The sequence below is a fragment of the Hemitrygon akajei genome, chromosome 1, assembly GCF_048418815.1.
Source record: "Hemitrygon akajei chromosome 1, sHemAka1.3, whole genome shotgun sequence".
Classification (NCBI taxonomy): Eukaryota; Metazoa; Chordata; class Chondrichthyes; order Myliobatiformes; family Dasyatidae; genus Hemitrygon; species Hemitrygon akajei.
Genome location: NC_133124.1, coordinates 50,985,288 through 51,001,750, shown reverse-complemented (window position 1 = coordinate 51,001,750; position 16,463 = coordinate 50,985,288). Strand labels below are relative to the sequence as shown.

Below are 16,463 nucleotides of genomic sequence, written 5' to 3'. Positions count from 1 at the left end.
GTTTAATGTGTACAGTGAAACAATATTACAAAAAACAAGAGACATCTTGGAAATCAAAGTTGGCAGTGATTTCAATAATTTCAGATACGCGGATGACATTGTGTTAATTGCAAGTACAAAGGAAGAACTACAAAACTTAATTGATATAGTTGTTGAAGAAAGTGCAAAAATGGGTCTATCTATTAATTGCAAAAAGACAGAATGTATGGTAATATCCAAAAAGAAGGAGAATCCTATCTGCAGGCTGAGGATAAACAGGGAAGACATAAAACAAGGGCAGAGCCTTTGCTACTTAGGAAGCTGGATGACATCAGATAACAGGTGCGACATGGACATCAAAAGAAGAATAAGGATGGAAAAAGACACCTTTACAAGAATGAAGAGTTTACTGACCAATACTAAACTAGACATGCCAACCCGCCTCAGAGTACCAAAATGTTATGTTTATCCAGTTATATTATATGGCTCAGAATGTTGGTCAATATCTGGTAACATGAGGAAATGAATTGAAGCAGCAGAGATGTGGCTTTTGCAAAGAATATTGTGGACCAAATGAATATCTAACGAGGATGTCATGAACAGAGCAAGCACAAAAAGAGATCATGAAAAGGCAACATAACTTCATTGGACATGTGATTAGGGAGAAGGAGTTAGAATGCACAGTAATTATGGGAAAGATTGAAGAGAAGAAAGCAAGAGGAAGGCAAAGACAAATGATGATGGAGACTCCAGCCAGAGAACTGGAAATAAATACCAATGAATTGATCCACTTGACCCGAAACAGGAGTGTGTGGACCATGGCAGTCAAAGCTCAAACTGGGCATGGCACCTGATGATGATGCAAATTGTTCCGATACATGACATGATTAGGCTTAGCAGGAGACTTGAAATTGAATAAAGCTTGTGTCTAGACAGCATCAGAACAGAGCTGTGTCAAGACCAAACCAAAATCATTAAAGTTTTAAGAGGAATAAAGATGGCAGAATGGTTATCTGGCAATTCTGAAGTCTGGGCAAATAAGTTGAAAATACAGTTTCAAATTGCATCATGTCAGCTGGGGAATTTAAATTCAGTTACTTAAATCTAATATAAAAATCTGTTCCCAGTCATGATGGCCATGAAGCTGCAAGATTTTCCAATAAGCCTATATTAATCCCTAATTTCCTTAAACCTAATGCAGATGGGTGGACAGATGCCCAAGAAGTGCTCCTGGTGGTGCATGTGCTTGTTGCTTACCCTTCACCCACCCCATTCTTCAATTATTGACATATTAGTACTGAAAAATAGTATCAGGTTTCAGCATAAGTTTGAGGATCAAGATCTTTGTAAAGTTGGGATCCATTGTTTCAGAAACTTGTAAAGATTGGAGGTCTGCAAAGCCAATTAAAAATAAATTTATTTTGACTAATTTTTTTAATTGTTTATAATTAATAGCTTTCAATGAAAGGTCATCTAAGTGCAACATTAACTGCTTCTCTTCCACAAACACTATCTGAATTGCTGTATATTTCCAGAACTTCCTTTTATTTGATGTCCAATAACCATAGTTCTTGGTTGCAAGTTTTTTTGACTGGCACAGTTTTGTTGAAAGTTTCCAAACAGTATTTGAATACATTGTGACATATTTGATACTGACAATTTTCAAAACACCTAGGCAGACAAACATGCCTTACCTAATATTAGATCAATATAGATTTAAAGTATTACAACACAATACTATTTTTTATTAAAATCTACCTGCAGGTCACAGTCCAAAATCAATTGTTAATGTTTCATACCCATATTATTTTAAGTTATTTTCAACACAAAATTAGATAGCTAATTTGAGTGTCACATCTCAAGATAATTTGTCAATTTTCCACACCGAAATAAAATGTGCAGTAGCAGGTTTTGTGGATTTCTAAAGACACAACATGTAATTATTATTTTAATGTAGAATTACTGGAATAATAAAAATATGAAATACCAGAAATTCTCAAGAGTACAGACAGCAGTTAACATTTCACATTAGGCTTTTTCAATGGTGAAAAAGACTAGCTATAAAACAATTTTTAAGTTATAAAGAAAGAAGAACAGGGAAAAGAGTAAAGTCTGTGATAGGACAGGAATATAGAACATAGAATAGTACAGCACAGTACAGGCCCTTCAGCCCACAATGTTGTGCAGAATGATGAGAAATTACTAAGACAAGTGTAGATGGTGTTAGCTGAGCGGAGGTTTTTGTAAAAGTTAGTAAGTAACAAAATAATTAAATAACTAGTAACTCTGAAATTATTAGAGAGGGGAAAATGAATGCTGAGAAGCTGAGCACCAATACAAAATAGAGAAAAGAATAACTAGTTATGAAAAGCAAAAAAAAAGTTAAAAGGCACAGAAATCTAGAAAGGAAAATAGACAATAAAATGAATGTGGCTGTGCTTAATAACAAAATACAGAATAGCACATGGTAATATGGAAATTTAGTTATTGCTGAAATATTTCAATGAGGGACAGGAAGAGTAGCTTAATGTTCACAGTTTTTATACAAGGGCAGGGAAGAGGAATTAAAAAAAAAGTGGAAGCACTTTTGCCTACATACTTAATCAGAACTCTGTAAGGAGATGACATATTAGAAGGATGTATGGGTTGAAAAACAAAAATAAAGGCCAACCTCCTTTAGTAATAACCTCCAAATACTCTGAGAAAGAACAAACATTTTGGGACATTTCTGGAGTATTCAAAAGCACAAGAGCAATAATATGAGGGATTTCATTAATGCCAGAAATCACTGCAATACAGACCCTGTGAAAGCTATGAAGGATACAAAATTCCTAATGTTCATTCAGGAGAATTTTTTAGCCAGTACATAGTGAGCCCAACAAAAGCTTGTGACAATGGTGGGAGCAGGTGAGAATTGACGAATTCTGGATTTAATTTTTGGGAAAAATAAGCAAGGGGAAGGAGTACAAGTGGGACACCGTATCTATGACAGAGATCATGATTCAGCTAGATTTACCATCATTACAGGAGAGGACAAAGATAAAATAGATTCCATATGGATAATGCCAACATTAGAGGACCATGAAGTGATTTATCAAATGTGAACTGGAAACAGCTACTTGAGCTTTAGTCAGTGGAATATAAATGGGATGTACTCAAGAAGGAGATTCAAAACTTACAGGGTCAATATGTTCCCACCAATAAAAAATATAGCAGCCCTGGATCTAGAGCTCCAGAGAAGATGAAATGAGAAGAGAATTAAATCAGGCAAACAAAAAGGCACTGAGAAGTTCAGAAAGTCTATGGAAAGGATAAATTAAAAGAGAAACTAAGAAATTAAAGTAAGAGAATGAAACTATTCAGGGAAACAAAATTAAAAGTACCCAATTTTATTTTATAATTACGTAATTATCGATAATATAACTCACACCATATGAAAGTGGAGGATGTGGGGCAAGTCCTGAATGACTAGTGGTCTCACAGTGTGTTGTATACAAACATAAGCAGGGATTTAAACACGTTCTTAAAAATCACCTGAGCTGGAAGCTTTTTTCAGGGTTTTTAATGAGAAAACTTTTGAAAAGATATTCTTGTTTTAAGGGCAAATAGAGTGGATGGAGATGAATTCTTTCCACCATGTTTGCTCCAAGCTGAAATCCAAATTAATCCGCGCAGGAAAAGATGTTAAAAAAAACCTTACAAACAGGAAGAAATGTTTGTACAAAACAAACTGCATACAAAATGAACAACGCCTCTAGAGGCGGAACAACCACCTTCAGAAAAGGAAACATTTTTAAGACCATATGAAATAGGAACAGGACTGGTCCATTCAGCCTCTCAACCCTCCTCCAGCATTCAATAGGTCTGCAGATGATCCAATGTTCAAGTTCACTTTCCTGTCCTTTCCTCATAACTGTTAATTCCTTTACTGCTTAGAAATCTGTATTAGCCTTAAGTGTACATAAGGATTCTGCTCCCAAATAGGGTCAAATTTGTGGGAACGAGTTCCAAAGATTCACAACCATCAGAGAGAATAAAATCTCTTTACCTCAGTCCTAAATGGGCAACCCCAAGTTTCAACCTATTTATAGGGCAACCCCTCTCTCCCCAGGATCATCCCTGGAAAAGGGCACAGTTGACATTTCGGGCCAAAACTGGTCCTCCAGCATTTTGTGTGCATCTGCTGATTTTCTCTTGTTTGTCCAGGACCATCCCTGTCAGCTTTCTCTGATTCACCTCCAGTGAAATACTATCTCTCTGTAAATAGGGAGGCCAGGGGCCGAAACAGTTCACAGTACTCCAGATCTAGTTTTACTAATGCTTGACTTCACAACATTTTAATCCATCCCCTTAAAATAAAAGCCACCATTGCATTAGCCTTCTTTATTACCTGCTGTACTTGCGGCTTGGTTTCCATGTTACACACTCAAGGATCATAAATCCTTTAACGTTGCAGCTTTCTGTAGTTTTTCCTCGATTTAAATAACAATCTATTCTTTTTTTCTTCCAAAATGAACAATCTTTTATTTTTGTACATTATATTCCACTTGTTACCTTCTTGCCCACTCATTTAACCTAACAATATATAAACTAACAATCTGTGTGAACTGCTTATATCCTCCTTGCAACTTGCCTTCCCACTGTTGTGGTTATTGTTTTTATACAGGAAGAGATGCTAATATCAGATGACATAAACAATGAAAGAAATGTTGACTGAATTAGCATCTTCAAAAGTGAGCAAATGACTGAGCCAGTAAAAATCTATCCCAGGTTGTGCAAAACATCAAGGAAGAAAAATGCAGAGGCTTTGAATGTACCCTGACTATAGGGGCGATACCTGAAGATGTGATACTGTATCATTGTTTAAAAAGGAATATAAAAAAGTAATTACAGAATAGTTAGTTTAAACAATGTTCAGTAAATTATTGAAATCAATTCTGAAGGATACTATAAACTTTGCTTAGAAAGACACAGATTGGTTTCTTAACCAATGTTATCCAGAAAAATGCGAGGTACAATGGTAGGAGAATGTATACCTAATAGGAGCATACTAATGGAGCATACCTAATAGCTGCATACTAGTTGGGGGAAAAGAGAAACCTTGGATGTATGTACACAGTAGTTTAAAAGTAGCAGGGCACTTCATTCAGACAGTTTAAAAAAAAAGGCACACCTGATTTTTTATCCTTTATTAGTCAATGCATTGAACATAAGAGAAGGGAGTACATGCTAAAAGAATACACTTGACCAAAGCTTCAAGACTACATAGTTCTGTTCATCACATTAATGGCAAGACTTAGAGTGTATAAAATTATCAGGAGCCAAGATATTGTAAATATGAAGGACTTAGAAAATGATCAAAAAGTAGAGGGCATAGATTTAAAATAGATAGGGTTAGAGGAAAAACATATTTTCACCCAAAGAGTAGTAGGAATTGGAAATCACTGCCTGGAAGGGTGGTCAAAACAGAAACATTTTAAAATACCTGAACAGTTACTTGAAATACAATAATCTGCAGATCATGGGCCAAGTCTTGGGAGATTAGATTAGACTACGGTAGGTAGTTTTCACAACTAGCATGGGTATGATAGGTATAACAACATTCTCCTATGTTGTAACAATTCTATCTGAGATTAAGGACAGAATGGCAAATCTATATGATAATATAATCTGCAAGAGTGTAATGTATTAATTCAGATAAAGAGAGGCTGTTCTTTGAACTTACCTTCAGCATGGTTGTAATAAAAGTAGGTGGCCAAAGGCAGAAGTCAAAGTGTAAGTGGCATGGAGAATTAAAGCGATAGCCAAATGGAAGGCCAATATCACCTTTGCAGATTGAACACAAATATTCTGCAGAGGGCACAGATCTTGAATATATTCATATTAAGTGTTCACTTTTTAAAAATATGAAAATAATTAAATTTGCAAATGAGAAATATTTTGATGTTTCCAAAAATGTTATACTAAGTAATCGTTCAGCCCTAGGCACCTCACTTCCTGTGTTAGTAGGTGTCAGGAATTCAACAATGTTACCTATAAAGGGCCTTATTTTTGGATCGTGAACATGATGCTAATGACAGTTACAGTTAGATTTTATAAAATCAAAAATATGGGTGAGCCTTTATTAAACCAAGAAAAACAAATTTAAGAATTATTTGATACAGGTCAAGCAACATAACCTACTACTGGCAAATCATTATTACACAAAAGCATCTTTACTTAATTTAATCAGAGTTATTACTTAATTGTCCAAATGTACACATGTTAAATAAATTACCTGGATAATTTACATCAGTTTCATCATTAATTTTCATTTAAGTAGCACCTACATTTTAATTTTAAAAAATCCAAAGCACTTTTGAAGATTCTGTCAAATTAAAGCAGACTATTTCCCGTATTGCCTGTGAAAAGTTGAAAAGACTTACACACATGAATATATGTATTTGATCAAATACTGGACCATTTCCCCTCATTAAATCCCTTTATTTTACTATCTTTCAAATAAATATTGATCATCGCTAGTATCATGTATAATATGAAGCAACTGGTGCCACCCTACCTGAGAAAGAATTGAAAGCAGAAGAATATTTATAAAAGATGGCTCAGTATATTTTTCCTTCATATCCTATTCTCTTAAAGACATACAAATCAAGATTAAATGCCAGTTAATATTAAGCACCAATGCAGGAACATAAAATTCTGAGGAATAAAATAAGTTGAATTTAAAATAATACATGTTTCATTTATTTGTGTGTCATATTGCAACTCTTTTCCCACATAATACAAAGAAAGTGGTGCAAAGTATATTCAGTACATGCTGTGAACAGAACACTGCTCACTGCATGTGCTATTTTAGAGAGTCATGAATCCAAATGAAGTCCCTTGATCTTTATTATTTATTTATTGAGATACATCTTGTGTTCAGGACAATCACTTATTTTAATAGCAAGCTAATCTCTGGATTTTTTTTCCATATTTGTCTAAAATCAACTTTAGTTTTACCATATTTTGACAGAGCTAAGCCTGCATTATTACATGACATTAAAATGGGTTTTCTCTGGGTGCTCTGGTTTCCTCACACATCCCATAGACACGTAGGCTGATAACTATTATAAATTGCCCCTATAGTGTTTGTACATTAATTGCAGAAGCTGAAGACAATATACAGAGAATTTTAAAAATTGGTATTAATGGAGATTTGTAATAAAACGGCCAATTGTTGGTCAATTGTTGAAGGGCCAAAGGGACTGTTTCTATTACTTTAATTCTATGACAATGTCTAAAAAGTGAATTCGAAAAGGGGCAAAATGGTAAATAAGCATATGATTCAAGATTGTTTAATGTCACTTCCAGTACTCAAGTGTAAAGCAGAACAAAATAATTGTTACTCCAAATCTGATGCAGCACAAAAAAAACCACAGTAAGATAAAGAACACAATGATTAAAAACAAATCACGATAGCTTCATTGTGTGCACATAAAGTGACGCTAGGCACAGGAGTGTCTGTACATATGATGATTGACTGAAAATGATAAAGTCATGATGGTGGGGGGAGTGAGGAGGGGTGGTTTAGTGGGTGGAGGTGTTGATCAGCCTTATTGCTTAGGGAAAGTAGCTGTTCTTGACTTTGCTGGTCCTGGCATAGATGCTACTTAGCCCCCTTCCTGATGGGACTGGGCAAACAGTCCATTAGGAGGGTGGGTGGGATCCTTCATGATCTTTTCCAGTACCTTTCTGTATATACGTTTTGATGGCAGTTAAGCTGGTGCTGATGACACATTAGGTAGTTTTGACCACCTGTTGCAACCACCGATGAATTACAAGATCTCTTAATGCTGCCATTTATAATTATCTTTCATATTCCGTCATGCTTTTCTGGGAAAAATCCCGAAAACATGTCACTGTGTTTTTGGGATTTTTCTTCATTTACTCCTATTGGCTTATTGAAGATGTCCTTATAAACCAAAATACACTTCTGGTGACATATTATAGGTATATATAAAAATATATATAAATATATATATATAAACAAATTGAAGATCAATCACTTACTGCCTTGTAGGTTCTTTTCTGGCCAGCGTGTTTCCGGGATTTTTCTCCATTTATTCCTATTTCAACGTGCATGGAGTAAATAATATCAAAAAAATCCTCAACTACTGCAACTCGTTTTAAAGACTGCTTCTCTGTAGTACTGATTCCATCCTGTAAAACCACAAAAAAAGTCTTGCTCAAGGTTTGTACATTTATAGTGTGAAAATAAACAGTGCAAAATTGACAGTCCAGCAAAAGATCAGCATTATCTCATAATTTCTAGTATAAAAACTTAACATAAGAAACAGAAGTAGGTTGAGCCCATTGTCTGTGATGTCATGGCGCATCTTTTGCATCAGCTCAATTCTTTTGTACTCTCCTTTGATTCTTCTAATATCTAAAATTTTGTTTTACTTTACCATTAGCCAGGGCATCAAAGGGCATGGGAAGAAGGCAGGTGAGTGGGGATGACTGGAAGAATTGGATCAGCCCATGATTGAATGGTGGAGCAGACTCAATGGGTCGAATAGCCTACTTCTGCTCCTATATCTTATGGTCTAATTGTTTACCCTATCAATGATCAGAGCTTTGCTGAAAAAAAATTATGATTTACAGACTAACTGTTGCAATTTATGTAACATGAAGAACTCCTCAATATCCAAACTTCCCCAACGATGTAGACAAAAGCATAACCTTTGGTTGGGTGCAAGTTGACTTCCATTCTACAATGATAATCATTCAAAAAATTTGTTATTCTGTAAAACTTTGGATAGAGTTACACAAAAATTATGTTGCTTTACTGCAAATATCCCTTCCTCTTCCTATTCAAACATTAACAACTGTAATGTTGCTAAAAGCCTTGTTAGACTAGACTTGGAATATTGGTGTTCATTCTGGTCACCCCATCACATCAAGGATGTGGAAGTTTGAGAGATGGTGCAGAGAAGATATGCCAGAATGTTGCCTGGACTGGAAAGTATGTCTTATGAGTATAGGTTGAGCGAGCTAGGGCTTTTATCCTTGGAGCAAAGGAGGATGACAGGCAAATTGACAGAGGTATACAAGATCATGAGGCACAGATCGAGTGGACAGACAGATATTTTTCCCAGGGTGGAAATGGCTAATATGAGGGGGCATAATATTAAGGTGATTAGAGCAAAGTACAGTGGGAAGATGTTAGAAGCAAGTACCCCCCCCCCCCCCAGAGTGGTGGGTGTGAGGAACACACTGCTGGGGTAATGGGCGAGGTGGATATATTAGCAACATTTAAGAGTCTCTTAGATAGGCCTATGGATTATAGAAAAATAGACGGCTATGTGGGATGGAAGGATTAGATCAATCTTAGAGTAGGTCAAAAGGTTGATACAATGTCGTTGGCTGAAGGGTCTGTACTTTGCTATAATGGTCAGTGTTCTATTGACAGCAATCTGGTCATCTAGGCTTGCCTTCCCTAAGTTTTATAGGTTTCTTATTTTGCAAAATCTTCTAACACAGGGATTACCCAAACACATAATCAAACTCAAACCACCACACACCTTTCTAAAGGAATCATACATATAATTTTACTTCTCTCCAACAAAACAACATTTGGCCTCCTGCTATTAATGAAGTATAATTTCTGTGGAAAACATCTTATTGTTGAGAAATAAATTTTATAGATACATGGCAAATTTAGGATGTATAAAAGCAAATGAATTAGTTACTTCAACAAATTCACAATTCAAGTCCAACCCATTACAAGTACAATCCAACAGGACTTTCCAACAACATTTGAAGGATAACAAAAACTTTATATCTTGCAAAGCATACAAGCTGATCAAACATATGGGCAAGAGTCTGTCAACATAAACTCCGATAAATGTACTTCTAGTCAACGTGCAGGAAAGGCACCCTTCAGGAGCATGATATGAGGGAACAGTAAACACATTAGGAAGATGAACAGAAGTTAATTCAAGACTACTATTCACTAAGTCTGTTGATTTTTGTATTATTAGCTATCATACAAATAAGAGTACAGTGCAATGATAGCATTTTAATATGAACAAAATGATGAGTTTCTTCCCATGTCAACCAATGAAACCAAAATTGAACCTTAGCATAATCAACCTGCAATGGAGCAAACTAACATCGAGCTGGTCCAGATATGTTGTCTGGTACTCCAGAATTCCAGATTGAGTCTATTTCATTAAGCACATTTGTATTCAAAAATAACAAAAATAAACTTGATTATAACAGCCTCTTCAAAGACTCACCAATGTGTATTATCTAATGAAATATATTACTTCCTATTCTTTGTTTTATAATGCTGCTTAAATATCTTCATTTTCAGTAAATGACATACAATTGCTCCCTCAATCCAGAACTGAAGTGGGAATTGAAGAAAATCAAAAAAACATTGATAGATAATTTGATTAAACCCTGTGCATCAGAATATGCTTTTTATTTAAATTTGATAGCAACAGTGAATAGGTTTTTTATGGATTAAGGTCCCATTTTAGAGATAGTTTCCTTTGATATGTGGAATACCCTAACTAATCCTTTCAAAACATAAGTCTTCAGTATCGAAAAAAGAAAATTGATAAATTCATACAAATAATCTATTTGTTTGGAATATCAGTTCCTTAAGGTTGTCATAGCCAGGGGTGGTAGTGGGGTAAGTTCCCACTAACTATTAAATGGTCCATCTCAAATAGCTTCTTTCAACCAGCTCTTGGCCTTCACGTGTGGCTTAGCTACTAAGCCTGGCAACAACATTTCTATCGACAGAAGGGGCAAAAGCAGGTTACTGGCACCTTAAAATCAGTCACTTCAGGCAGATGGGGCTCATCAGCTGTGGTTGGCAGCTCATCTAGGAGAAAGAAAACTCTTGATCTCAAACCTGCCCCTCCTTGCAGATATACCCACACATGGGGAAGGCTTCAGGAGTAAATCAGGAGGAGAAATCTGGAGCTGGAGTCCCTAAGCTGGTTCTACGTTGAGTTCAACGCTGACTGGAAACTCCCGTGACACTGCTGGTGCCAAACTCTATCTCTGCCGTTACTTTGGATTCATCAGCTGCATGGGTGGGGTGGGGGCTGCTACATGGCCAACAGCTTGCTCTCCATATCCTACTGCCTGGCTTGCATATCACGTAAACAGCTGGGATGCAGCATCCATGGTCGACCCTGACCAACAGAAAGCCTCATGGGATATAGTTTTGCTATCCTTTCTAACACCCCCCAAACTGCAAAAGCAACACGGAATGAAGCACCCATCAAGGGACAAATTAAGAGCACGCGTTACTATCCTCCAGAGCTCAAATTCTTCACCTTGGAAAACAGATGGGAACGTAAGCTCGTTAACCTGGTACCATTCACACCTGTGGCAATTAGCACTGTATCTGGAAAATATTGCATTTTATTTTTCTGGCATGTCAACTTAAAAGTGGTTCGAATGGCATCACTAATTGTTTAGTTTAAGATAAAATTACAAGAGATGGAGGTAATTTCAATTTCGTAATATTATAACAGTATGTAGCCTCTGACAATAATCGGGATATAGAAAGAAGTGTATTTCAATCGATATAGAGCTCGTCCACGCAGCAATTGCACAGTCGCAACCCAATCCGTTCGCTTTCACAACTAAATCATCTCTCTAAAATGATGCGAAGGAGGCGAAAAGAAGATGGGATTATATATTTTGCAAAAGGGTACAGGACCACCACGGAGTTGCTGCAAATATATTTCAGAATCCTCTCTTGGCCTGACCCAAGACCTCCCTGCCATTAACAGAAATGAGGCAGAAGAGAGGGGCATTTTTGACTCGGGCAAGTATTGCAGGGAAATCTTGCTCCCTGCCAGTCCTGGGTTTCAAAAGAAGGAACCAGGTGCGCTGCCCGGCCTAGCAGCTGCCTGCGCTTCCTGGCCCAGTCGCCTTGTGCAGCGAAAGCGACTCCCATTGTCCACCGGGGAGCCAACAGGTTGATTATGCGTCGCGGGCCGGAGCGCAGACAGGTAGTAACCGTCTCCATGGGAACCCGAGAACAGCGCGAGGTGAGCGGGTCCTGGAGCGCGCTCCCACGGAATGCCAGCGAGTGCACGCGCGGCGCTGTCCCGGTCAGCGCGGGCTCGCGCCCAGGCGGGACTAGTGCCTTTCGCAGCACAGATGCATTACGCCAGATTGTCGACATCCGACCGGCCAGGCAACACCACCAGCTCCCGGAGGGGGAGGGGAGGGGCGAGATGGCACGCCATTCCGGGCCTCGTCATCGAATTTTCAACCTTAAAATTTACAGCAGGAGAACCACACAACTCAGCATTAGCAATGAGGATTATTTTTCCTCCCACATTTAAAAATTACAGGAATATTGACTGCAAGACAAGAGTCTACGACCGATCCAACTTGCTAATAAAAAATAAATATTCTAGAAGGTTGGTGACTGGCCTACCAGATAGCAATATGGTCGCCGGTAACACTGTATGCACGGACAGTAAAACTGATAACTGGGGTGCTTGGTATTTTTAAGCTGTCCTCTATGACTTTATTATCCACGTATGCCAAAACACAAAATTAGTGGAGACTGTGGTATCATCGGACTTTGGGATACCTACTAGGCTTGTTAATTTTAAGAAAAAATGTACAGAATATTTTCCTTAATGTATTTGAACTTCTGAGATATTTGCGCGTTTTACTAACAGCATGTCCATCAAAGGCAAGAACTCCCTCTTCGCCAACATAGTCTTGTAACAAGGATACTATGTATCTTGATTTATACTTGCAAGTCCATCTCCAGTTGTAAAATCCATTGCCTATAACAGGGTTATTTTATTTGCCAACAGAAAATTACTATTAACATTATTACGTCTGAGGAGGTATCAGCTCCAATTCAGTATTCACGACGATATTAAAAAGTCCTTTATTTACTTGGTCCACATGAGAATCAAAGCCATGGTCAGAGGAAACAAACAGCGAGGTGGTCAATGATTGTAAGATTTCTGCCTCCATTCGTCAGCAGCTGGTACCTTCGTCCCATCGTGATGCAAGAAATGCCAGGTTGCGAGGGTTCTGTTGCCTGGTGACAAAAGTGCACATCCCAGACCAAAGGAGGACGTGAATGTAGAAATGCCAATAATTTCTAATTTCTCTGCGATGTTGTTCATTGAGCTCTAAAATATCAAAATGCACCGTCGATGTAGGCTCTGGAAGCCATGAGATTGCCCATACTTTTAACGGGAATAATACAGTTTGTGTTTTTTATGTAATACATAAAATGGATACTAAACGGTGCAAAGAAAGCTCCCATTTTATTTGCAATTGCCTGCCCTGCTGATGGCATTTGTAATTCAGTCTCTTCAGGCAATCGGGCACCGTGGTTAATTAGCCCGAGAACAGACGGTATTGCTTCAGTTACGATGTCTTTTAAAAGATAGTAATCTTGAAGCCTAATTATTAGACAGCAACCACGGATCTACTAGTAAGAAGAGATCTCTCGGGCAGACAGAAATGAACTGTCCAAAAAAAAACAGTCCCTTAAGACCCAGCACGATCCAGGTTGTCAGAAATGTTAGGAAAACAGAGCCCCGGCATACGCACCCTCATTGTGATCACTCCCTTTCTGTTTCACTGGGATAATCGCGTGGGTGGACGAGGAGATTTGGATTGTTAAAAAAAATGTTTCCGAACAGCTATCACAATTATCCGTCTGATGCTATCGAAATCTGGGAATTTGTAAGTGCTGTTTAAAATGCCTTACAGAAGCTATTTAAACAGACCGTTTATAGAATTAAACCATAGGTAGAAGGCAAACTATTTTTGAAATACCACGTTACCCTATTTTATTAACAGTATCGTAACACCAGGAGAAAACAGGTCCGTTTAGAAAATAAATTGGAAAAACTGAGACGGGGCGGCGGGGGGAGGGGGTTATACACACCCACCAGCGCTGCATTTGGCTTCCTACCAAACATTCTGTCCCGACACTATGTAATATTATCCGGGATGCATCAAGGACTCTTATCTCAAATTAAGCTTTAAAATTCTACATATTGGGAATTAGTGCTACTTTTTAAGAAATAAAAATGCTGCTCAAGGTAAGCATTCTAGCTGTAAGCGAAATAACCAATTAACCCAAACGTCATTTTCAATGTAATTAAATAAGAGAAAATTATAAGCTGAGTGTACAGTCTGGACGTACCAGCCCAGGCAACATGACCGCCTGATGCACGATAGAAGACCGAACACCCCATCATCAGACAGCCAACTGTGGCACCCCTTGATTTCTATACGTCCAGACTTGGAAACAAATAAACATCAACTTTAATATAAGTGAACACTAACCGTTGTTTTGACCGGGACGTAAAGGACCAGTTTACCACCTCCAGCTTTAAGCTCCTCCGACGATCCCAGCTGGAACCCTTTCGATTTCACCCAGAATTTAAATTTGGCGTTATCTGCAGAACTGGGCTCCACTCCGCTCAGAAATTGGACGATGCGATCGTATTTCTTACGGGTGACCGTCTTGGTTTTGCCGGAGTCCCCATAGGTCTTCAGACACCACTCCTGGAACTGACGGTACAGGTCCCGGTCGCTGCTGTCCCGTGCGGCCGCTTTGTTCTCCATAATAGCCCAGGAGCCTGGGACTCGAGTGTGGCTAATGTGTGGACTTTACACCTGGATAGCCCAAATGGATCCAATAATACACCGAAAAGGATGTTAAACGACAAGTCCGAATAGGGATACTAATTTATTAAATCATTATTTATATTTTAAAATAATAAATAAATGATCGATATAAAATATCGAGCACTGCACATCGGCAAAGTGTCCGTCTGTAAAGAGGGCGATGCGGCCGGACCCAGCTCTGGTAGCAGTTTTTTTGTTCTTACCCCGTTGGTACCGTTAGCAGCACTGCCGCCCTTGCCCGGATCGGTGCCGCCTGTGGGACCGTGCTCCTGTCTCTCGCCGTGCAGAGGAGGCGAGCGGATCACGCGCCGCGCTCTCTCTCTCTCTCTCTCCTCTCGCGCTCGCTCGCTCGTTCCCTCCCTCCCCCCCTCTCTCTCTCTCTCTCTCTTCCTCCCTCCCTCTCGCTCGCTCTTTCTCTCTCCCACTCTCTCTCTCTCTCTCGCCCTCTCTCTCTCGGCCCCCCGAGCTGCCACCGACGGAGCGCCAGCGCCGGGTTTCCCTGCTCCACGAGCTCTTCCCTTTTTGTTTCGAGCCTCACCATTGGACAGCGGAACAAAAGTTTCTCTGGCGACGGCCAATCAATGATGTCACGTACAGCTGTCCCATTTAGGAATACAGTGCAACACGCATGCCTTCTGCACTGTGTGATAGCACTGCACATTCAACAGCTGATACAGGTGAATCCGCACATTGTGCAATTTCAAAGGAAACGGTAATTGTCATGATATCACGACAAGAAAGAAAACGATAAACAAAATAATCTTATATCGCGAAAATATTAGCATTTAATTATGTTTCCATTTAATTCAATTTTCTGTACTCCACTTTAAATAATCAAAACACAGTAAGAATACTGCAAACATAGGTCTCGCTCTCAAAATATTAGATATCCAGACTCACCGGTCAATTTCGCGTTTCAGAGTTCTCTTTCTGAGGCAAATGCTTGCCGTTGAAGAAGGTGATTTGATGCCAGCTCGTCTCGGGTTTTGAAATAACATTAATATGAACAATCTGGGTTCGGGGAACTTGGCAAATGATGGTGTTTGACCAGGGTGAATTACCCGGGGTGCTGTGGTCTATCCATGTTTGCCCCGGTCTCTGCTTGAACTCATCACAAAGATTACAAATGTTGATTGCCTTCAATGATTCTTCTCACTTTTGAATGGTCACGGACCAATAATTCCCATAAATTAGTGGGTTGTTTACAGCTTTTCATGAAGATTTCAATGATTTTTCTCACTAATTTTCATGATTTTTCAATTCAAAGTTGAAGATAGAGTGATTCTTGGGGGGGGGGGGGTATTTTAACTTTCTGGATGCCTCTGATTTCTTGATACTTGATACCAAAATTTTATTTTTGGTTCCTTTGGCAGTCTGTTGTCAAGCATGCAAACCATGGAGCCCACAACCATAATTGAATAAGGGTGAGCACTGTTTTGATGTTGTAGATTTCATTCTGGGAGAGGGTATTGACTTTGGTTTTGTTTATTTTGCTAATGGATTTTTTTGGTGAGTTTTTTTTTACTTTCTATTTAGTGCTTTGAGGTTGCTTCTGCAGATTAAGTACCTGTGCACCGTTTCTTCCCTTGTGCAATGGCCACCTACCAAGTGGACTTCGATTAATGCCAAGGAAACTGAAGACTAGATTTATTTGTACGAGGGGCATGAATGTTCACGTGTAATCCATGAAACGCATTATCACTTACACACACAGATGGATGCAAAACATTCAAACTTTTGTACATCCCTCCCATAATCTATCCTCTCCCAATGTAGTTCTTGCTTCAGTCTCT

The 16,463-nt window shown here is 38.6% G+C and overlaps 1 protein-coding gene across 4 annotated transcripts in view; it reads right to left on the bottom strand.

The window, feature by feature from the left end:
* The window catches only part of LOC140726545 (nucleolar protein 4-like), a 315,088-nt gene extending 300,089 nt beyond the window's left edge, over positions 1 to 14,999 (bottom strand). For 2 of the 4 annotated variants that reach the window (XM_073043081.1, XM_073043090.1), the window contains exons 1-2: positions 14,326 to 14,999; positions 8,032 to 8,181 (exon numbers count right to left, since the gene is read on the bottom strand). In XM_073043081.1, the coding sequence (XP_072899182.1) occupies positions 8,032 to 8,181; positions 14,326 to 14,607 (432 nt within the window). In that variant the 5' untranslated portion in view covers positions 14,608 to 14,999. The remainder of the gene's footprint in view (positions 1 to 8,031; positions 8,182 to 14,325) is intronic. The other 2 variants (XM_073043100.1, XM_073043108.1) reach the window with 1 other exon arrangement.
* Between the last annotated feature and the right edge of the window lie 1,464 nt (positions 15,000 to 16,463).